At 40.9% G+C, this 23,325-nt stretch overlaps 1 protein-coding gene across 1 annotated transcript; it reads right to left on the bottom strand.

Moving 5' to 3' along the window:
• Positions 1-10,287: 10,287 nt before the first annotated feature.
• On the bottom strand, positions 10,288-18,613 carry LOC106564057 (zinc finger protein 665). Its single transcript, XM_045713349.1, has 4 exons — positions 17,840-18,613; positions 15,153-15,245; positions 12,995-13,127; positions 10,288-12,599 (listed from the first exon to the last, which is right to left on the bottom strand). The coding sequence occupies exons 1-4, from the start codon at positions 18,611-18,613 to the stop codon at positions 12,052-12,054; spliced, it is 1,548 nt and encodes a 515-aa protein (XP_045569305.1). The 3' UTR covers positions 10,288-12,051.
• Positions 18,614-23,325: the final 4,712 nt, after the last annotated feature.

Below are 23,325 nucleotides of genomic sequence, written 5' to 3' on the forward strand. Positions count from 1 at the left end.
TTCTCATGGTCCGAGTCCTTTAGGTGCCTTTTGGCAAACTCCAAGCGGGCTGTCCATGTGCCGTTTACTGAAAAGTGTCTTCCACCTGGCCACTCAACCATAAAGGCCTGACTGGTGGAGTGCTGCAGAGATGGTTGTCCTACTGGAAGGTTCTCCCATCTCCACAGAGGAACTCTGGAGCTCTGTCAGCACGACCATCTGGTTCTTAGCCAGCCTGTAAGGCTGCATGATGCGACTCTAATGATTTGAAAAAAGTTGAATGAAAGGCATGAGCTCTGCTGTTTCTTGCGCAGGCTGCACACACTTCATCAGTCTCTCATTCACAATTTGACAAGCACTTGATAACATTCTCACCAGGGCTCGAAGTTCCTGGCGGCATCCCCGTGTGGCCCTAATGCCCTCTAAAAAAATCCATGCCTTTTGTGGTGGTTGTGCCCTTGGGCTGAATATAATAATTAGAATTCCCTTCTCTCAGCTGCCAATCGCCATGTTCCAAAAGACCTCTCACTCACATGGCTCTATCAGATATCTTCATTCTTATTAGCCAATGCCCGTTACTTGATCGGGTCCTTCTCACAGGCAACTCAGCTCCGAAGTAGGCTACAAGTGAAGACAGATACATCGGGGACGGAACTGCGTGTGTCCTCCTTATTGAATTCCAAGGGACATACTGAAGATGTTAGAAGAACTGTCCACATTTACTTTTCCAAGCCAACAAGATGAGTAACGAACAGCAAAAGCACTTGCCTAGGTCAATCTAGTATCCCTCATAGTACAAAAGTTGACTTGTCCTTCTGTGCAATAAATAAATAATCCAAACATTCTCTTGGTCAGTTTTGGATTCAATAGATCCCAAATGAATACAACCACTTGAATCATTTTTATTTTATTTTGTTAAAGCAATGAGGCTGATGCAAACAGCTCATAACGTTTAGCTTAAAATGTTGATAAACTATAAGGCTATTTCTTCACATTATAAGCACAGCAATGCGCGCACAGCTGTAGGCAATAAACGCAAATGTTCCAGAATGCAAATCAATTAGCGGGAAAACACCATTCTCAAAGGTGATCGCAAATGAGTTGATGCATGTCGGCCGGGAAAACACCACTCTCAAAGGTCACCGCAAAATGAGATGATGCATGTTATGCTTTATTAACCTCTATGGGCTAGGTGGGACGCAGGCGTCCCCCCCGTGGTGCACTCCATCAACAGCAGGTGCATTTCAAGAGCGGCAAATTTGAATCCAAATAAATGTCAAAATTCAAATTTTTCAAACATACAACTATTTTACACCCTTTGAAAGATAAACATCTCCTTAATCTAACCACGTTTTACGATTTCAAAAAGGTTTTACGGCGAAAGCATAAATTTAGAGTATGTTAGGACAGTACATTTACAAGAGTTGTGTGTAATGTTTTGTCAATTCAAAGACAGGGTCACCAAAACCATAAAACCAGCTAAAATGATGCACTAACCTTTTACAATCTCCATCAGATGACACTCCTAGGACATTATGTTAGACAATGCATGCATTTTTAGTTCTATCAAGTTCATATTTATATCCAAAAACAGCATTTTACTATGGCATTGATGTTGAGGAAATCGTTTCCCTCCAATAACCGGCAGTCAAGTCATCACAAATTAAATAATTAAAATTAGAAAACATTGGTAAAATATTATATTGTCATTTAAAGAATTATAGATTTACATCTCTTGAACGCAATCAACTTGCCAGATTTAAAAATAACCTTACTGGGAAATCACACTTTGCAATAATCTGAGCACTGCGCCCAGAAAAATACGCGTTGCAATACAGACTAGTCGTCATGTTGGGGAGATCTAAAATCGAAAATACTATGTAAATAATCCATTACCTTTGATTCTCTTCATCAGATGTCACTTCCAGGTATCACAGGTCCATAACGAATGTAGTTTTGTTCAAAAAAGCTCATCATTTATGTCCAAAAATCTCCGTCTTGTTAGCACATGATCTAAGCCCGCCGGACTTCACTTCATGAACGAGGGGAAAAAATATATTTACGTTCGTTCAAACATGTCAAACGTTGTATAGCATAAATCATTAGGGCCTTTTTAACCAGAACATGAATAATATTCAAGGTGGACGAATGCATACTCTTTTATAACGTATTGGAACGAGGGTACCCAACATGAACTCGCGCGCCAGGTGTCTAATGGGCCATCATCGTTCCATGGCTCTTGTTCGGTCAGATCTCCCTCCAGAAGACTCAAAACACTTTGTAAAGGCTGGTGACATCTAGTGGAAGCAATAGGAAGTGCCAAAATATTCCTCAGCCCCTGTGTTTTTCAATGGCATAGGTTTAAAGGTAATACAACACATCAGGTATCCACTTCCTGTCAGAAAATGTCTCAGGGTTTTGCCTGCCAAATGAGTTCTGTTATACTCACAGACACCATTCAAACAGTTTTAGAAACTTTAGAGTGTTTTCTATCCATATATAATAAGTATATGCATATTCTAGTTACTGGGTAGGATTAGTAACCAGATTAAATCGGGTAAATTTTTTTATCCAGCCATGCAAATACTGCCCCCTAGCCCTAACAGGTTAAAGGTGCATTTGTATGGTGAAAATGATCTTCCCCAAACTTGAAACTCACCTGCCACCCATGTAATTGCATAGCTGTCAGTGGAATTTTCTATCCCAATGATAATAATTAACAATCAATAAGCCTTGACTAATCCCCAAGGTTTGTAAGACACTGGGTTAAGAATAATTAGACAAGGACTCAGCTTTCTGCAGAAGGTCTGTACAGTTTATTCAGAGAACATTCTGAGGTCCAAATAACAAAGACATTCATTTTATGCTAACTCTCCACTTACGCACATAGCTCCACACAAACAGTAGGTGAGTTGAATCCCTCCCTGGAGTTCTCATCACTGTTAACCTCTAGGGTAGGGGGCAGTATTTTCACGGCCGGATGAAAAACGTACCCAAATTAAAACGGCTTACTACTCGGGCCCAGGAACTAGAATATGCATATTATTAGTAGATTTGGATAGAAAACACTCTGAAGTTTCTAAAACTGTTTGAATGATGTCTGTGAGTATAACAGAACTCATATGGCAAGCAAAAACCTGAGAAAAATCTAACCAGGAAGTGAGAATTCTGGTGCTTGTAGTGCTTTCAAGTCATTGCCAATCGAACACACAGTGAGTTAGGGAGTGCAAAATGAACCCTAAGGCTTCCACTAGATGTCAACAGTCTTTAGAAAGTTGTTTGAGGCGTCTATGATGAACAGAGACCGAACAAGAAGGCTGGGAAGTTGTAGACCCATCAGTTCATTGACGCGCGTTCATGTGAGAAGGGACCTGTGTTCCAAAACGTTTTTCAACCGTCAAGTTGGAATATTACTGAAGTTTCACATTCTAAAGGCCCTAAAGATTGATGCTTTACAACGTTTGACATGTTTGAATGAACATAAATAGTTTTTTTTTTTTTACTTTTCTTCATGACATTGTCGGCGCGCTTCCTACATTTGGAGTAGCTGAACTGAACGCGCGAACAACAAGGAGCTATTTGGACTAAATTATGGAGTTTATCGAACAAAACAACATTTATTGTGGACCTGGGATTCCTGGAAGTGCCTTCTGATGAAGATCATCAAAGATAAGTGAATATTTCTAATGCTATTTAATATTTTAGATGACTTCAAAATGGCGGGTATCTGTATTGCCTAGTGTATTTTTCTGAGCGCAGTACTCAGATTATTGCAAAGTGTGCTTTCCCAGTAAAGTTATTTTGAAATCTTTCACAGCGTTAGCATAAAGGAGATGTTCATCTATAATTCTTTGAATGACAGTTTAATATTTTATCAAGGTTTATGACGAGTATTTTTGTAGTGCTGATTCACCGAAAGTATTGGAGGCAAAATATTTTCTGAACGTCACGCGCCAATGTAAAATGCTGTTTTTAGATATAAATATTAACTTGATCGAACAAAAAATGCATGTATTGTGTAACATGATGTCCTAGGAGTGTCATCTGATGAAGATCGTCAAAGGTTAGTGCTTCATTTAGCTATGTTTTGGGTATTTGTGATGCATGCTAGTTGCTTGGAAATGGCTGTGGTTATTTGTGTCCATGTACTCTAACATAATCTAATGTTTTGCTTTCGCTGTAAAGCCTTTTTGAAATCGGACAACGTGGTTCGATTCAGGAGAAGTGTATCTATAAAATGGTGTAAAATAGTCCTATGTTTGAGAACTTTGAATTATGACATTTTGTGGTTTTGAATTTGGCGCTTTGATTTTTCACTGGCTGTTGAATAGTGTGGGACGATTGCGTCCCACCTACCCTAGAGAGGTTAATCACTATCCAGTGCTGTCTGTTCCTTTCCCCCGAGATTAGAGAAACCTTGAGGGTCACTCCCTTTCTTCTCTAAGTTACTCAAAGTTCCTCAGCTGCCGGGTCAATCACAGTCTACTTGTTGTTATCTTAGGCCCACTAAAACACACACACACACACACACACACACACACACACACACACACACACACACACACACACTTTGTCCTGGGCTTCTACTAGACCTTATGGGCCTGTCGATTAGTACTTTAATTATTCATTATACATGCTACATAACTACTAATTGGTTACGTGACAGGGTTGGATTCTTTATTCATTTACCTTTATTTTATAATTCCCTTGTCATTCTACCCTTAAATGACTAAATAATACACCTTGATTATCAAATGCTATATGGAAACATAATTGTGATACAAGGATTAGTAAACCAACTCTAGGGATAATATCTTCACCTAATATATTAGCTACCATAATCGTGTCCACCAAGTAAGTTGGTAACGCTTCTACCCATTTGCTGTACTTATCTATTATTGTTAAACACCCCTTCTTCCCCTCACTTCGGAATAGTTCAATAAGGTCCATTTCCAAATGTTGGAATGGATATTCTACAAACAATTTATTTAAATTGTTTAAAAAAAATTGTAATTCTCCTCTAGGCCATTAAGTCTTTCCTAACCTGCAGTGTTTCCTTACCTGCTCTACCATCCTTCCTCCCTGTTGACACCTGGCTCTGCCCATGTGTCAATATTACCGCATATCTAAACAGTGTCTTTGGTAAGATTACTAAATTATCCCCATGTCAGACCTTATCTTGTAAGATTACATTTTCCACATGTCCAATTCTCCCTGGGGCGTTCATTCTTGGCTATCCTGTAACAATTCTCTGTCAAGTGTCGTTTCTTCTTGAAGATTTATCTGTGCTGCTTTGTGTGGTTTTAAATGCCAATGTGCTTGTCTGTGTAAATAGTAACCATTCTCTCCCTTCTTATTTCGCAGGCTGTAGTCAATGCTACCATTTCGGCCTGCTGTGCAGAATAGTGTCTGGGCAATGGTTCAGTGTCTAACACCTTAGTTCCTGAAACCAACTAAGCTTTCATTCCCCTTTTAGTTAGGGTAACACCTACTTTCAACAAAATCATCATCTCTCTTCTTAGCGAATTTACCAAAAATAAACTTCAAATCAAAACTAAAATACATGCCTCTCCTCCTAACTTTTCAGATATTTTTTAAAACCAATGGAGCCGATCATCTCTCCATGAATTAATATCCTAAAGCTAAGCGAACCAAATTCTCTTCCCCTTTTATTCTTATTCAGTTTTTTCTGTCTGTCACAGTATTATTTATGTCCCCCATTTCTCAGGAGAGCCTTACATTCTGCCATATAATCCTGTTTAAAATGTAACTATGCTGGTCTCCACTCAGTAACTGTTATCTAACCCTTCTGTGTCACTTCTATCTTCTCTTCCTGGCTTATGCTCTCCTCCTGCTACTCCCAAACCATCAAGGTCTCAGCAGTGCAGGAGAGGACTTCTCCGTCTGCCCTTCCTTCTAACTGTCTGTCGCTCTTTCTCATAACAGTCCGTATCAAATATGGGTTGTTTCCAAATATTGACTAAATGTCTCACTGTATCCCTGGTTGCACTCCTGGATTTTTAGAAAAATCAACATGTCTATGGTAGTAATATCAAGATGATTGCATAATTAAGTAAGTTTATCTGATACTCTCAATGATCCTGGATCACCACGGAGGTCATATATCCCTGTCCTGTTGGCTTAGAATATGTCCTAAATACTTAACCTAAGTCTTACCATTATTCAACTTTTCTTGCTAAGATTATAACCTTATTCAACAACAAAATATAATAATACTATTACATAAATTTCACAGCCTTGTTGTTTTTTAAATGTCTTACACTGCATACAACAACAGCTGACTACCTAAGGAAAAATAAACTTAACTAGATAATGTATAAAAATACTACTACAGGTCAAAAGATATTCAAATAACAATCAGATGAAAATCACAAATCTGAACAAGTCCACAAAGAAAAATTATTGTACCCCTCACAAATATGTCTAAGAACTTTAAACTCCATCATAATTATCAGTTATACAAATTTCCTTAAAATTAGTATTACAAATGACCTTAAATTCACTATCCAAATGGCTTTTCAATGAGGCTGATCAGACCACAAAGGAAAGCCATGATAGAAGTCAAGTCATACCAACCTTTCAGAACAGTGTTTCTTACTACCTTAGACAAATGAAGGAAAAACCATCACACATGTTCCACATGTTGGATCCCAGGTTCCCAAAACATTTCCCTTATCAAAAGACTTCACGTGTTTAATTAAAACTCAGAAAACAAAACTTCAACGATTCCATGTGTGTGTAACTTCTAAGATTCCATATGTGTGTATACCCCTTTAAGAAATCGTGGCTCTAGGAAACATTCCAAAGAAAGACAATGAAGCACTCCTTTTCCCCAAAAAACAACCACTTGGTCAGCATTTCATTATACTACACCGATTGAGAAACCCAAAAGTTGACTACAAACAAAACCTAATAATACTTATAATTCCATTGTACTCCCTGCTTAATATACTATTTGACTAATTTGGGCCAAGCTTGCTTTACAACATTAAAACCCCTTCAGTCTGTCTGCAAACAGGCTCTCAAAGTGTTTGATAGGAATACCCTGCCATTGTACACACACAACTGTGATTAATGTGCACTGTCCCCGTAAAATAAAATTAACTCAACCTGCAATCCACTTTACTGACCTGACATTGTTCCACGTAATGGAAACAAATTATAATGTTAGAATACATTAACTTCCTGTTCAAATTCACTGGTGTTAACTAAACAATCAAACCAAGAATCAATAACCAGAAACTATCACAAAACTTTTACGATTCAACTATCCAAACCTGAATCGCTTACCGCCAAATATATAGGCTAGCGCGCGCGACTAACTCACCTATTCTTTCCAGTAGGCAAAATATAACCCCTACTCAAACAACGTTCTGCCTTACCTCTATCGTAAGATTAAAACATGTTACAACTTTCTCCTCTCTTTCGGCTTCACACTTATGAAATGTCTACGACTTTAAATGTACCATATAAATCGCCAAATGTATAAAATACTTAATTCAACTCTTCTCAAATAAAAAACACATCTCGTGGGTACTACTCTATCGCAATCACCTATCCGCTCATTATAATTCATTAGATTTAGGTAAATGTCTCTTCCTTGATTCAGTTATTTAAATACAACTCCCATTGTCTATAAGTCCTCTCAGCAGGCAATTTAGACAACAGACAACGTACTTTATCGAATTCGTCTCGCTATTATTTTGAATGCATTCGTCTTTCAATTTAAACTAAACAAGCTATCAAAACGTTAGGTTTATATCTTAAACAACCACTAACAACCGTATCTTTCCAGGCAAAACATACCAACAGTTGAATGACAATCAGCAACTCAAATTTGAATCCACTGATGCATAGGCTGAGAAACGAGCCCGAGCCTCGCGCATGGTAGGCAAGGATTCTATCTCTGAACCACCAATGCTATCGCTTGGGGTTGCAATTTCAGTGGTTTTGTCCTACTCGGTCACAATGTTTACAGGGAGCCTTACACTCCCGGGCGAAATGTCCTGTCTTATCACAATTGAAACACTTTCTATCATCTGGTTGTATGCATTTTCTTTTTCCTTCTCTCTTGAACACCATTACCCCGATAGTTACTGTTAAATGCTCTGACTCCACCTTTTCTCTTTTTACAGCCTCAGTGATTATGGCCTGCTTTATTACACGGTGCCTCACAATCTCTAGCAAAATGACCCGGTTTGTGACAGTTAAAGCATCTATCTCCCCCTTTCTTTAACTGTCTCTATCCACTTTTCTCGACCTCTATCCACTTTCTCAATAAGGTTGCTAAATCCTGTCCTCCTCACAATCTCTATGTACTTGCTATTAACCTCAATGTATGTGCTTTCTACCATTATTATCCTTAACCTATTTTGAAAAATACCTACCGTTAATCTTTCCTAGAATTTCAGAATAATTATTTGCATGAATTCTTATATCTCACACGTATACGACCATAAATACATATACGACCATAAATAATACTTATTTTTATGTCGTTCCTTGCGACTTTTGACTGATCAATATATCTATCTTCTTATTCTATGTGCTTTTTAAAACTCAGATTCAATTACTTCTATGTGTATCTCTTACCTACTGTTAATTTCCTCTAGGATCTTAGAATAAAAACTTTTATGACTTTTGATAGATTTATTAGGTCTCACATGTATCCAACAATAAGCTATTTCCCAGAGGTTGTAAGGCCCTGGTTAACAGCCCATTTTTCCGTTGTTACTTATGGCTTTTGACTGGTCAATATATCTATCTCACACAAAATTATCTTCTTACCCCCGTGGAAATTTCCCAATGTGTAATCAATTACTTATATGTGTTGATTTCTATTCAATTACTTAATTGCTATATTTATTTTCTAATATGTATTCTCACTTTCTATGGTCCTCTTGTTTGGAATAATCAGACCTATTTTGCGCGCCTCCGGTAGATCTCTACTATCCCCTCTAAAATGTATTTCGACAGGCGATCTATATTCGTTCTTATCATTTTTATTATTATATTTCGCCTTCTATATTATGTTTTCCGCCTAATATATTATTGACCAGTTATCATTTAGGTCTCAATATTAGCTCCAATTCTCACAATCTGTGTGTGTGCTTCTATAATCTGTTATTATACTGAAATCTCACAATCTATGTGTGCTCTACTGTTATCATACTTAATCTCACTTACTCCTGTTAGTCCTAGACTAACGTAACTTACTTATCTTTATTTCGCCTTCTATATTACGTTTTCCGGCTACTGTACTTCAACCAGTTTTACTTTTAGGTCTTACTGCAACCAGTTTTACTTTTAGGTCTTACTGTTAGATACTTACTTCGAAATTTCTTAATTAGATCTGTGACCCAGTGATCTGCCAACACTAACATAGATACTTTTGTCTTAAACTTTCTCTACATTAGATTATATGGACGGTGTACCCGGTACAAACCTTACTTACTGGTAGTTTAACAGTTAAAATCCTCCCTCACATTTATCTTGACCAATGCTTTATAGGAATTTAATCCAGTCCATTCTAAGTCAATTTTTAGTAAGTTTAGAATTTAACCCCAAACTAATGAATAAAGATTACTGACCTTATCTTGCAGCTGAGAATTCAATGTTGGTTGGATCTCGTCACCGTTTCTGTCGCATACCAGTTCGCCACCAGCCTGTAAAGAACCCTCAGAAAGGGGCCAGGTCTTTAATCTACAGATATTTGGGGGGGTTTAGAAGGATTACTTTATCCTATCCTAGGTATTCCTTAAAGAGGTGGGGTTTCAGGTGTCTCCGGAAGGTGGTGATTGACTCCGCTGTCCTGGCATCGTGAGGGAGCTTGTTCCACCATTGGGTGCCAGAGCAGCGAACAGTTTTGACTGGGCTGAGCGGGAATTGTGCTTCCTCAGAGGTAGGGGGGCCAGCAGGCCAGAGGTGGATGAACGCAGTGCCCTTGTTTGGGTGTAGGGCCTGATCAGAGCCTGAAGGTATGGAGGTGCCGTTCCCTTCACAGCTCCGTAGGCAAGCACCATGGTCTTGTAGCGGATGCGAGCTTCAACTGGAAGCCAGTGGAGAGAGCGGAGGAGCGGGGTTACTCAAAGTTCCTCAGCTGCCGGGTCAATCACAGTCTACTTGTTGTTATCTTAGGCCCACTAAAACACACACACACACACACACACAAACACATACACATTTTGTCCCGGGCCTCTACTAGACCTTATGGGCCTGTCGATTAGTACTTTAATTATTCATTATACATGCTACATAACTACTAATTGGTTACGTGACAGGGCTGGATTCTTTATTCATTTACCTTTATTATATAATTCCCTTATCAATAGCTTATAGAAATGTTGCGCAACATGAGCTCATGGGCTCTCATGAAGTGTTTGATTAGATTTTCCTTTAAACTTGCATTGATGTCAGAGTGATTAGAGGGACAATAGAGTGCTGAGTACCAGGGAGTTCGGAAGTTTGGTAGGCTACTAATGACCCTCAGCAACATCAGAGTTTGGAAAAGCCTAGTTACCAAGACAAAATGGTCATGTGGAATTTGACTCGTGACTGCCGGTGTGATGGTAATACGGTCACTGTAACAGTCCTAGGAAGCAGTCCCACCCCCAGCAACAATCAGAACCACCATGCTGACACTTTTCATGGTTGAAATCTCTTACAGAATCTGGTTTATTAGCCTCATGTTTAAACTGTTTAAAAAAAAAACAGCCCTGGTCATCAACTATACAGTATGATTCATGACCGTTCAAACTCCTACATTGATTTGGTGAAAACTGCACAGTCAGAGCAGCAGCAGTGGTGCGGTTTATTTCTTTCATGTTCCATTTTAACACAATGTTATTTGGGTTTCTTTTAGAGTATACATAACTAAAAGATAAACCTAATAATAAATGTTTAACAGACAGCTCATTACCTGCACAAAGATTTCATTAGATGATGTGTCAATTCTATAGTTGAATTGAGATATTTTCTTTTTTTTTCATACTTCAAACTCCTACATTGGTTGGTAAAAACGGACCGTTCAAACCACGCACTTACACACAAACACCCATATGGGCTGCGCTGCACATGGAAAATCAAGCCCTGGTTGATCATAAAGGATATAGTGACTAGGGACCCATTTGGGATGTCTTCATAGTAACTCAGTAATGATCTCCATCCAGGGTTGATAGGGTTGATAAGGAAACATCTGGTGTGGGATTTCTATCCTGTGAGTTTTCTCGTGAACATGTAAGCTGGACAAAGACTTAAACTGTTTGCCACAATCAGAGCAGTGATGAGGTTTCTTCCCAGCTGGTGCTTGTCGTTGGTGCTTTTTCCCTTGTGGTGAAGTTTCTATCCCGTGTGATGACTTCTGGTGAGCACGTAAGTTCGACCTAGAGCCAAAACGCTTCCCACAATCGACGCAGTGGTTAGGCTTCTCTCCAGTATGTACGCGCTGATGAGAAACAGGTTGCATGATGAATAGAACCTTTGGTGGCACTGTGAGCAGTGGTAAGGCTTTTCTCCGGTGTGTGTTCGCATGTGTATTTTCAGAGAGTGGTGATGAGTGAATTTCCTCCCACAGATGGAGCAGTGGCAGGGTTTCTCTCCAGTGTGTGTCAGCATGTGTCTTTTCAGAGTCTGTGGGAGCTTGAAACTCCTCCCCCACTCGGTGCAGAGGTAAGGTTTCCCTTCGGTGTGGAACCGCATATGCGCCCTAAGGTGTGATGCACTGTAATAGCTATTCCCACAGTCGCTGCAGAGGTGGGACTTCACTGCTGTGTGGGTCTTCTGGTGCACGTTCAATTTACCTAACGAGGAGAAACACTTCCCACAGTCGCTGCAGAGGTATGACGCCTGTCCTCCATCACCTTCCCTTCGTCTACTCTGCTTCTGCCTCCTCACGGGGGTATCCGGCTTCTCTCCAGTGTGTGTTTGCAGTTGACCCGCCAAGGCAGCTGTCTGGGCAAAGCTCTTCCCACAGACTTTACAGCTGAAAGGCTTCTCTCCGGTGTGTATACGATTGTGTATTTTCAACTTGCTCAATATAGTGAATCTCTTGTCTCATTGATCACAGCTGTAAGGTGTCTTGGGTTTCTCTCCTGTGTGTTTTCGCAGGTGTGCTATCAGCAGCTGTGAATAAGTGAAGCTCTTCCCACACTGATCACAGCTGTACGGTTTCTCTCCTGTGTGTGTTCGCTGGTGGCATTTTAAAGCTGTTGATTGAGCGAAGCTCTTCCCACACTGACTACAGCTATAAGGCCTCTCTCCTGTGTGTATTCGCCAGTGGGTTATCAGCGAGCTAATCGCAGCAAAGCTCTGTCCACAGTCAGAGCAGTGAAAAGGTTTCTCTCCAGTGTGTACTCTCTGATGGACTACGAGTTCACCTGATCTAGCGAAACTCTTCCCACATACACGACAGCTGTAAGGTTTCTCTCCTGAGTGTACTATGTGGTGTGACTTTAAACCTACTGGAGTGAGAAAACCTTTCCCACACTGATCACAGCGGTAAGGCTTCTCCAAATCCACTGATCGCTGGATCACTTTTAACCCTGGAGCCTTTCCAGATGGCAAGCCCCTCCCACTGAGCGAGCGAGCATTAGAGCTGTCCCCTGTGAAACAAAAACATGACGTTAAGGTTCCGCATGTATTCCAAAGTATTTAATAATAAACCAGAATTAAAGACGTAAAGTACAAACACTAAAAGGGTCAAAAAGAAATGTTTTGAGCAAAATAGTGTTTATTTTTAGACAACTGCAAACGTCAAGGAGTTGGTCTGACCTGGACCACCTATTGAGATGTGCCTTTCATTCAGTAAATCGGGTGTTAAATGAGGTGAAAAGGAGACTGGAGGAGGACTTTAAAGTATCTTCCCTATCCGACACAGATGAGCTGCTATACAACATTAAATCGGTTTTTTGAGTCAATTAATACATATTGATAGATCAATTAACTGTGTCAGAAACAGAGGAGACGTTTGAAAACTCCTGGTCAAATCCACACTCACCTTTGTCCTTCTGTGTTTTTCTGCAGTCGACCAGCCGCACAGACAGCCTCTTCAGACCCCAGAGTACAGAGGTACTGGGAGAGACAGGAACCCAGCACTTCAGGGGGGAAGAGGGGGGTGGGAGAGACGTGTCCTTCAAAACCCAAAAAAGGGAGACAGTATAAATCAGGTAGGAAACACTCCTACCTGTCAAGGAATTTAGAATCCTCAAAAGTCTTTCTGTGATTCCTCATTCCTCATTCTCTGAACCTGCTATAAATGCATGAGAGGAGAATCCTTGAATCCTCTCATTCTCTGGACCACCTGCTATCAGGGGCGGCAGGTTAGTGGTTAGAGCGTTGGGCCAGTAACCGAAAGGTTGCTGAATCTAATTTCCGAGCTGACACGGTAAATATCTGTCGTTCTGCCCCTGAGCAAGGCAGTTAACCTCTTCACTATAGGGGGCAGTATTTTCACGGCCGGATGAAAAACGTACCCAAATTAAAATTAAAAACGGCCTACTACTCGGGCCCAGGAACTAGAATATGCATATTATTAGTAGATTTGGATAGAAAACACTCTGAAGTTTCTAAAACTGTTTGAATGATGTCTGTGAGTATAACAGAACTCATATGGCAGGCAAAAATCTGAGAAAAATCCGAACAGGAAGTTTGACCTCAGATGGCTGTAGTCATTTCAAATGAAGTTCTATCTAAACTACAGTGTCTGTGATGTCATATTGCACTTCCTAAGGCTTCCACTAGATGTCAACAGTCATTAGAACCTCGTTTGAGGCTTCTAGAATACAATTCGATTGAATAATACCCGGAACAGTATGTGGTCGACCTGGGGTCATTGCCTTACCTCGCGCGCACTCATGAAGGATTAGCCATTTTTCTTTTTCTTTTGTAATGAATCTGCTATTGTCCGGTTGGAATATTATCGCAATTCCACGATTATAACCCCCTAAAGATTGATTGTGAACATGGTTTGACCTGTTACTACAAACGCTGAGGGAACTTTATAACTTTTCGTCGACGGTGGAAAGATGCATTTTGGAATGGGGATCTGGACGCGCCATCAAAACGGATTTATTTCGACATAAATGATGGACTTTATCGAACAAATGAACATTTCTTGTGGAAGTGGGAGACCTTCCGAGTGCATTCAGCCGAAGATCAGCAAAGGTAAGATAATATTTGTAACATATTTCAGCGTTTTGGGGATGCCGTGGCTGGACGGCTAACTGAATAGCATAGTGCTCAGTACTCAGAATATTGAACAATGTGCTTTCTACGTAAAGTTATTTTGAAATCTGACACAGCGGGTGCATAAAAGAGTACTGTATCTATAATTCTTAAAATAATTGTTATATATTTTGTCAACGTTTATGATGAGTATTTTTGTAAATTCACCGGCAATTTTGGGGTGAATACATTTTCTGAACGTCACGCGCCAATGTAAAATGTTTTTTTTTTTATATAAATATGAACTTCATGGAACAAAAAATGCATGTATTGTCTAACATAATGTCCTAGGAATGTCATCTGATGAAGATCGTCAAAGGTTAGTGCATAATTTTAGCTGGTTTTGTGCTTTTGGACGGCTAACCTTGCTTTGAAAATGGCTGTCCTTGCTAAGAAAATGGCTGTGTTGTTTTTTGCTGTGGTTGTGTCCTAACATAATCTAATGTTTTGCTTTCGCTGTAAAGCCTTTTTAAAATCGGACAACGTGATTGGATTCAGGAGAGGTTTATCTTTCAAATGGTGTAAAATAGTCGTATGTTTGAGAAAATTGAATTGTGGTTTTTAGTTGTTTTTGTATTTCGCACCATGCGATCGCATTGGCTGTTGGCTAGGGGTTCCGCTAGCGGAACGCCTAGATGTAAGAAGTTAACCCACTTTTCCCCGGGCGCTGAAGACGTGGATGTCAATTATGGCAGCCCCCTGCACCTCTCTGAGTCATAGGGGATGGGTTAAATGCGGAAGACACATTTCAGTTGAAGGCATTCAGATGTACAACTGACTTTCCCTTTCCTGCTATAAATGCATTGGAGGAGAAAGTCCAAGAGGAGGAACCTCAGATCTTCTCCAAGGAGGTTGAGGAATCAGGAATGGGAGAAATCTAGGAAGGACTGTTGAGAAACACTTTCTGACTGGAAAGTACTCAGACCACTCACTCTCTGCTCTGGTGTGTGACTGCCCTCCTCCTCCACCCATTCTTGGTCGCAGTCTGCAGCGTCATCATCATCATCTGATTGGCTGGTCCGTTGCTAGTCCGTTGCTAGGTAACCAATTCCTATTGTCCACGTTGCAGTCTACTGCGTCATCATCGGACTGGCGGGGCGTCACATCCTGTAAACAAAAAGAAGGTTGCAGTCACTTCCTGTTCAGAATGCACCCATGTACTCTAGGATCCTAGTGAGCGTTCTTAACTAGAGCCCATTTGATGTGTTCTAGATTTTGGGACCGTCTACATCAGCACTGCCCAACCCTGGGAGAATCTCAATTGGATTTGCTCGATATCTTGCGTCCTCTCCTTCCGCCTCACCTTGCGGATATCAACACTCTTCCGTGGTAGGTTACAATAGACTATCCTCTGCAGGAAGAGGTAACCGTAGAGAGGAACAAACTCCTCCAGTCACTTATTTACCAACTGTCACTCTCCTACATCTAGTGACCACTTATGGGTTTCCGGTTCACAAAGGAGAGGAAGACGCAGGAGTCGAGGAGGAGACAGACTTTTGCCTACTTGAGAAAAGGCCCTTGTTTCTGGAGAGCTACCCTCCTGTAGGTTTTCACTTCAATCCCAGTTGTAACTACCCTGATTCAGCTTATCAATCAGGTAATTATTATAATCAGATGTGCTTGATTAAAGCAAATTCCTCCAGGAAGGTAGCTCTCCGGGAACAGGGTCGGGCAGCCCTAGTTCGCATACCACATGTCTTACCTCTGTAGGCACTTCCATTGGCTTTTTCATGTTACGAGATCTCTGAGGTTTTCCAACCGCAGCCGATCTCTCTGGTTTTTCCCTTCTGGGTGATGTCTTGGGTCTCCCCAGTCCGGGTGATGTCTTGGGTCTCCCCAGTCCAGGTGATGTTTTGGGTCTCCCCAGTCCAGGTGATGTTTTGGGTCTCCCCAGTCCAGGTGATGTTTTGGGTCTCCCCAGTCCAGGTGATGTTTTGGGTCTCCCCAGTCCAGGTGATGTTTTGGGTCTCCCCAGTCCAGGTGATGTTTTGGGTCTCCCCAGTCCAGGTGATGTTTTGGGTCTCCCGAGTCCAAGTGATTTCTTGATACCCTCAATTTGAAGTGATTTCTTAGGTGTTTTTAACTTGTATTTTCCATCATGGTGGCTGGTGTCTGCTGTGTGAACACAATAAGGATAAACACAGAGTTAGTGGAGTTAAAGGCCCTACCTTTCACCAGAGCAATAGGGAAAAATGGCACCCTATTCCTTATATGGTGCCCAACCTTTCACCAGAACAATAGGGAAAATGGCACCCTATTCCCTATGTAGTGCACTACCTTTCACCAGAGCAATAGGGAAAATGGCACCCTATTCCCTATGTAGTGCACTATATAGGGAATAGGGTGCTATTTTCTCTATGGCTCTGTTACCTGCCATGTTTCACCCTTATCTTATCTCGTGCTACTTAGGTTCTAAGACAGGGTTCCCCAACTGGCGGCCCGCAGGCTGCATTTGGCCTGCGGGCGGTTTTATTTGGGCCCCCAAGTTTTCGGAGCAATTCAAAAAATTATAATCATTGTTGGACATAAGAGACTGTAAAAACACCAGGAAATCAGCTCCAACTGATTCAACATTTTGGAAGTCAGTTCCCAAGTATCTCCACTCATAGATGGCTACCACAGCATTCTGCAGCGATACGCCATCCCATCTGGTTGGCGCTTAGTGGGACTATTATTATCAAACATTACATCTGTTTGGGCTTCTTCAGGTCAATTTTCAGTCTACAAATTATGTCCCTGCCGCCACGACCATCCGCAAATCTTCCCACGGCTGAATCTAGTTGATGATCCATGTTCTAAGATCTCTACTACTATTCTCCCGTATTGCAACACCAGGGACCTTATTCACAAAGTGTCTCAGAGAAGGAGTGCTGATCTAGGATCAGATAATGCATTAGCTTACATGGACAGGGATTATGATCTAAATGGCAAAACTGATCCTAGATCTGCACTCCTACTCTGAGCCGCTTCGTGAATACAAATACAATATGGAAAATAAAATAGCTAGCCTATACTTAAATAGCTAGCCTATACTTAAATAGCTAGCCTATACTTAAATAGCTAGCCTATACTTAAATAGCTAGCCTGTATTTATATACTATATAATAACTAACCTATATATAGGGACCATTCTTTTATTTTTTTTTATTTCACCTTTATTTAACCAGGCAAGTCAGTTAAGAACAAATTCTTATTTACAATGACGGCCTAGGAACAGTGGGTTAACTGCCTTGTTCAGGGGCAGAACAACAGATTTTTACCTTGTCAGCTCGGGGATTTGATCAAGCAACCTTTCGGTTACTGGTCCAATGCTCTAACTACTAGGCTACCTCTTACCTTTTTTCACAGCGCAGGGGGACTGCTGGTGTATCTTCATTGCTCTTTTCCGAGTGAACCTCTTCCCACATTGATCACAGCTGTAAGGCTTCTCTCCTGTGTGAGTCAGCTGGTGGGATATCAGGTTGTTCTTCTGAGTGAAACACTTCCCACACTCGGCACACTTGTGAGGCTTCACCCCAGAGTGGATCAGGAGGTGTCTTCCTAGCATGTTCCTGGCAGAAAACTGTTGTCCACAAACTGAGCAGCTGTGGGTTTTGGTAGGAGGTTGGTCTGACGTTACATTCTCCTCAGTGTGCTGTTTCTTCTGGTGCACTTTCATATCACGTAGATAAGCAAAGTCCTTCCCACAGTCGGGGCAGGAGAACCGTTTCTCTCCAGTGTGCGTCCGCTGGTGAGCTTTCACTTGCGATTTCGTAGCAAACTTCTTCTCACAGTCAGGGCAGGGGTACGGCTTCTCCCCTGTGTGTTTTCTCATGTGTATCTGCAGAATAGATAACGCCAGGCAAACTCTTCCACACTCCGAGCAAGAGTAAGTCTTCCTGGGTTTGCTGTTCTCCTGGAGTTGTTCCTGTTGTCCTGTTCCAGAGGGACGCTCCACTCGGATTCGCTGAAGGCAGTGTTTCTTCTTGTGCATTGACACAGTGGATTTATGAGTGAAGCATTTGCCACAGTCAGAGCAGGAGAAGGGCTTCTCTCCACTGTGTACCTGCTGGTGTTGCATCATGCGCCATTTGGTGGAGAACCTCTTGCTACAGAAAGGGCAGCAGTAGGGGTTCTCCCCGATGTGAGTCTTCAGGTGCCGTTCTAGCTTGGGCTTAGTGCTGAATACTAGTCTACACACGGTACACCAGGGGTCGATCACGTTCTCTGGATGATGTTTCCGTTGGTGCGATATCAGCTTCCTGTTGGTTTGGAAGTTCTTGCCACAATCTGCGCAGAGGAAAGGCTTCTCCCCAGTGTGCTTCCTCTGGTGAACTTTCAGCGTACCATTTTGAGCAAAACTCTTGCCGCAGTCAAGGCAGGAGTAAGGCTTCTCTCCTGTGTGGGATCTCATGTGGACTTTTAGCGCTGATAAATGTTTACAGTCTTTTCCACACACTGAGCAGCAGTGGAACGTTGGAGCTGCTGTGTGCCTCTCCTGGTGTTGTCCGGGTTCTCCTGATGTCAAATGTTCAGGTTGTTCTGATGTAGAATGTCCAAGTATTCCTAATTTAGAATATCCAGGTTCTTCATTTTCTTCCGATGTAGAATGTCCCGGTTGTACCGATGTAGAATGTCCCGGTTGTACCGATGTAGAATGTCCCGGTTGTACCGATGTAGAATGTCCCGGTTGTACCGATGTAGAATGTCCCGGTTGTACCGATGTAGAATGTCCCGGTTGTTCCGATGTAGAATGTCCCGGTTGTTCCGATGTAGAATGTCCCAGTTGTTCCGATGTAGAATGTCCCAGTTGTTCCGACGTAGAATGTCCCAGTTGTTCCGATGTAGAAAGATTCCACTCACTACCAGAGTTTTTATTGGAACTCTCTCTGTATGGATCAGAAAAGATCAACAGGTGAGTCAAGCTCAATATGTTGTTATTCATTATTATAGTCCTGGGTGTGAAGGCCTTCACTCAGCCCAGCACGAACACAACTGACTCAACTAGCCTATTCATTAAAGGAGAAACCATGTGGTATAGTTGGTAGAACATGGTGCTTGCAACACCAAGGTTGTGGATTTGATTCCCACGGAGGACCAGTGTGAAAATGTATGCACTCACTACGGTAAGTCTCTCTGGATAAGTGTCTACTAAATGACTAACATGTATAATTGTTTTTCCCCATTGCAACACTGGTTTGGAATGAGACCGATTATTACAGTGCCTACCTGTACAATTCCATGCCCAGTATATGCCAGCCTCTTTGCCTACAACATTCATTCCTGGTATTATTTCACCACCGTAGTAGAGGCTCAAGGCAACCATCTCCTGACAATCCTGGTCACCGTGGTTACTTTCATGACCCGGGGACACCTTGGGTTGGGGTTTAGTGGAGCAGGATGGAGACGGGCTGGACGGGTCTTCAGAGTCCTATATGATGAAGAGTTACAGCGCAGTTCACAACAAGCTACATTATAAAATGTAGGGAGTGAGAGTGCAACAACATTAGGTAGACTCAGCAATATGACATCCTAAAAAAAACAGGTCGAATTCCTGTTTACAGAAATCAACAACTAGCTAATGTTAACTAAAGCTAAACTTGCCAACGACAACTATTACCTAGCGGGTGCCACTACCTTCATATTACATTAATATTAGCCTAGTCTAGCTAGTAACGTTAGTTAGCCAGGTTGTTTAGTTAAAAGTTAGCCAGTTAGCTAACTTTATGCATTTTCTTTCTAACTAGGATCATGTCATCATATTATCACTGTAGTTCAATATTACCACTATTTAGAAATATCCTCTAGTTATAATACAGTATATTGGGAACAACTAAAATCTAGATTTGTTGAACTGTAGCAAGCTAGCTAGCTGAAACGCGTTAACTTTAGCTAGCTCACCTGATCCATAGTAGAAAGAGACAAAGCCGGTCTTTCCGTCCAACGTTTCCAACCGAGTGTCAAATGTTAGGTAGCTTTTCCTAGTTTATCCTTCACCGTGTTCAGTCAAATTGTCCTATTGTAGCTAGTTTTGTGCTGTGTAGATTGAGGAAGCTAGTTTAGCTTCTAAAGGGGCCGCAAGCAACCAGCGTCTGCTGCTGCGCCAGTGTGTGGTGAACATAGAGATTGATAGATGGCTCTAGTGGCCTTCTGACCTTCCCTGTCAGTCTATTGTGTGTATTGGACATTCCAATTGACCAACCACCCAGCTTTGATGTAGTTAGGTCTATTTCCCTGCTTTTGAGAGGAGCTGGCTAATGTACCAAGAGACTTCCAGCAATTGCGCTAACAATATGGTAACTTCAATAAATCTCAAAGTATCCCTTTAATAACTCTCAAAGAAACATGTTATTAAGAATAAGAATAACAAAGCGATCACCCCGCCTCTGTTTTGGTCAAAATCTGAGGGATGGGCCAAGAGAAATGTAACCACTCTCAAATTCATAGACAGAGATATGGATGCATGCCATCAAAATAATTTTTCTAACCATGTTTTGAGGGTATGCAGTGTTATTTACATTTACAATGTTTACAAACATTGAAGTAAAACAAGCATATTTTTTGCTGTTATGATGGGTTGTGACACAAACTAAGCTCATGAGGCATTTATAAATGACATTCTTTAAGAATCAATTGGTATATATAATTAATTTATGTGACCCGTTTCAAGAAACTAGGTGTATGTCGCATGTCAGTACTTCACAGGAGTGGCATTTGAACACTAAAAAAAGTTGTTTTTTATAAAAATGCTTTATGTTGGCCTTATGGAACATGTGAACTTTCATGTGCCTTAATAACAAACTTTATTGCCTTCTGTAAATACAAATAAAATGGTTAAATTACGAACCTAGTTGGTTTAGCCACAAAAAAAATACAAAACACCTGTCTCTGGATTATATCTTCAAACTAAGGGCATCCATGACAGAGGGAGAAGCGTTCATCCATGTTTACAGGTAAGAGTCTAGCTAAATCACAGGAGGTTGGTGGCACCTTAATTGGGGTGGACAGGCTCGTGGTAAAGACTGGAGCAGAATTAGTGGAATGGTATCAAATACATGACATACATGGTTTCCATGTGTTTGATGCCATTCCATTTGCTCCGTCCCAGACATTATTATGAGCCCTCCCCCCTCAGCAGCCTCCACTGAGCTACATGTTCAGATATTATGTTTCATATTTTGTCAGAAAGTCGTTTTCATTGCAAGTTAAAGCGCACTTTTAGCTAGCTAACGTTAGGTGTATGATCTTTGTAGTTATATTATTCGTATCTCAGAAAGCCATGTGTATTCCTAGTTATAGCCTAATATCAGCTAGCTAACTAATATTGAACCTGGTTGGTAAGCTTTAGCTACCTGCAGATTCAAGCAAGGTGTATGGTATTATGAGTTGGGATTATGGTTCAGTGTTTAGCTAGCTAGCTACATGCATAAACAAAAGAATCCACTATGCAAGTAACCATTTCACTGTACCGTTTACACCTTCTGTATCCTGCGCATGTGACAAATAAACATAGATTTAATTTGATATAGTGTGTGTTTACCAGAGATGGTAATGTGAAGAACAACATCATTTGCACCAAAATCAGATTAGGATATAGGCCAAGGACTAGATAAAGGGTATTTTTACTTCTACTTTATGCTACTACTTTGAACACTTTTAGTCTTGAAATCTTTGGTAGTTTACTACACTACCATATTCACTCTGTTTAGCACATGGCCTCACATGTAAATAAGAGAGATGGGTGGGGCTAAGCCTTAAGAGGGTGTGAACTATGCTGAATGGGTGTAGACAAAGAAGAGCTCTCAAGTAGGTGTAACAAAACATTCAAGGGCCATTTTCTCAAAAGTAGGGTTAGAAGTAAATCAACTTTGAAAGCAGAATTAGTTTCCCATTGTTCCTCAACTGCAGTGTATGATATACCATTTTGAAGCTCTGAGTCTTTACTTTTATCCGATGTAAAAAAATAAATAATAATAATTCAAATTTTGCTACATAAGACCAAATCCAGGTGGTGGGTCACTTATATGGATGTAGAAACTGCAGATGGCCCATCTCCCCTAAAGCACTCTTCATCTGTGCCACTCCCCTGTTGTGATTAACTTCTGGTTTCATGAGCAAATTTCTAGGAGCTTTAATAAACACATTTGAAAATAAAGGTCTCTATTGAATCAAATCCGCTTTAGCTGACATCTGCATACCGGTTGTTTTCACGGTGGACATTGGCATTGGCTGCACGGAATCGCATTAACAGAAATCCCATGCAGCCTTATTTACAAGTTCGAACACTGAAATATGAGATGTAATCTACACCTCGATTAGGATGATACAAATCCTAATTATTACTTTATTTTTCAATTTGAGCTTAATTATTTCTCAGACTGGTCTCATAGATTAGATGCAAAATAGTAAACTTAAAACCTAGGACACTCAAATTAGTATATGTTATGTTTCGTATGGTCACATAAGGCAAAAACAAAAGGATGCATAACGTCTAGCAATCCAAAGGTTGCGCGTTTGAATCTCATCACGTACAACTTTAACATTGTAGCTAATTAGCAATTTTGCAACTACTTAGCATGTTAGCTAACTCTTCCTCTAACCTAACCCCCAACTCCTAGAGCTAGCTAATGTTAGCTACAACAAATTGGAATTCGTCACATATCATACGTTTTTCAAATTCATAACATATTGCATAAAATGGATGCTGGACATCCACAAATTAATCCACACCATACGTAACATATCATACTAAATGGAGTGTCTTAGATTTACGTAAAGAATAATACGAAACGTAACACAAGGTATCATGCTAAATGGAGTGTCTTAGATTTACGTACAGAATAATACAAAACGCTCCGAGACCATGTTGTTATTTCTATTTAACCTACACTTTCTGATTCTTAACTTCTAAAGCAAGTGGGGCGGTTGTGGCTTTTGTGACAACGGTCGCAAGAGGAGCTGCTCACTGATTTGAGGCTCCAACGCAGTTCCACCACCACATCCGCTATGTGGGTGTCTGCTATCACCAGTTAAGACTTGATCTGATTGAATCAAAGTAATACATTAGAAAAGCAGATGGTGCATAACCCCACCTAAACAGGTGTTCTACTCCCCTAGCCAGCACCT

This window comes from Salmo salar, chromosome ssa02, assembly GCF_905237065.1.
Source record: "Salmo salar chromosome ssa02, Ssal_v3.1, whole genome shotgun sequence".
Classification (NCBI taxonomy): domain Eukaryota; kingdom Metazoa; phylum Chordata; class Actinopteri; order Salmoniformes; family Salmonidae; genus Salmo; species Salmo salar.

What these genes read in the sequence shown, in the direction of transcription:
- LOC106564057 (XM_045713349.1), bottom strand. Translation starts at nt 18,613, where the DNA reads ATGAGATCCCACACAGGAGAGAAGCCTTACTCCTGCCTTGACTGCGGC. An exon ending in AACAGCACACTGAGGAGAAT is followed by an intron (nt 15,246 to 17,839) that starts GTAACGTCAGAC and finishes GCAACGGACTAG; the next exon opens with CAACGGACCAGCCAATCAGA. An exon ending in GTCACACACCAGAGCAGAGA is followed by an intron (nt 13,128 to 15,152) that starts GTGAGTGGTCTG and finishes TGGGTTTTGAAG; the next exon opens with GACACGTCTCTCCCACCCCC.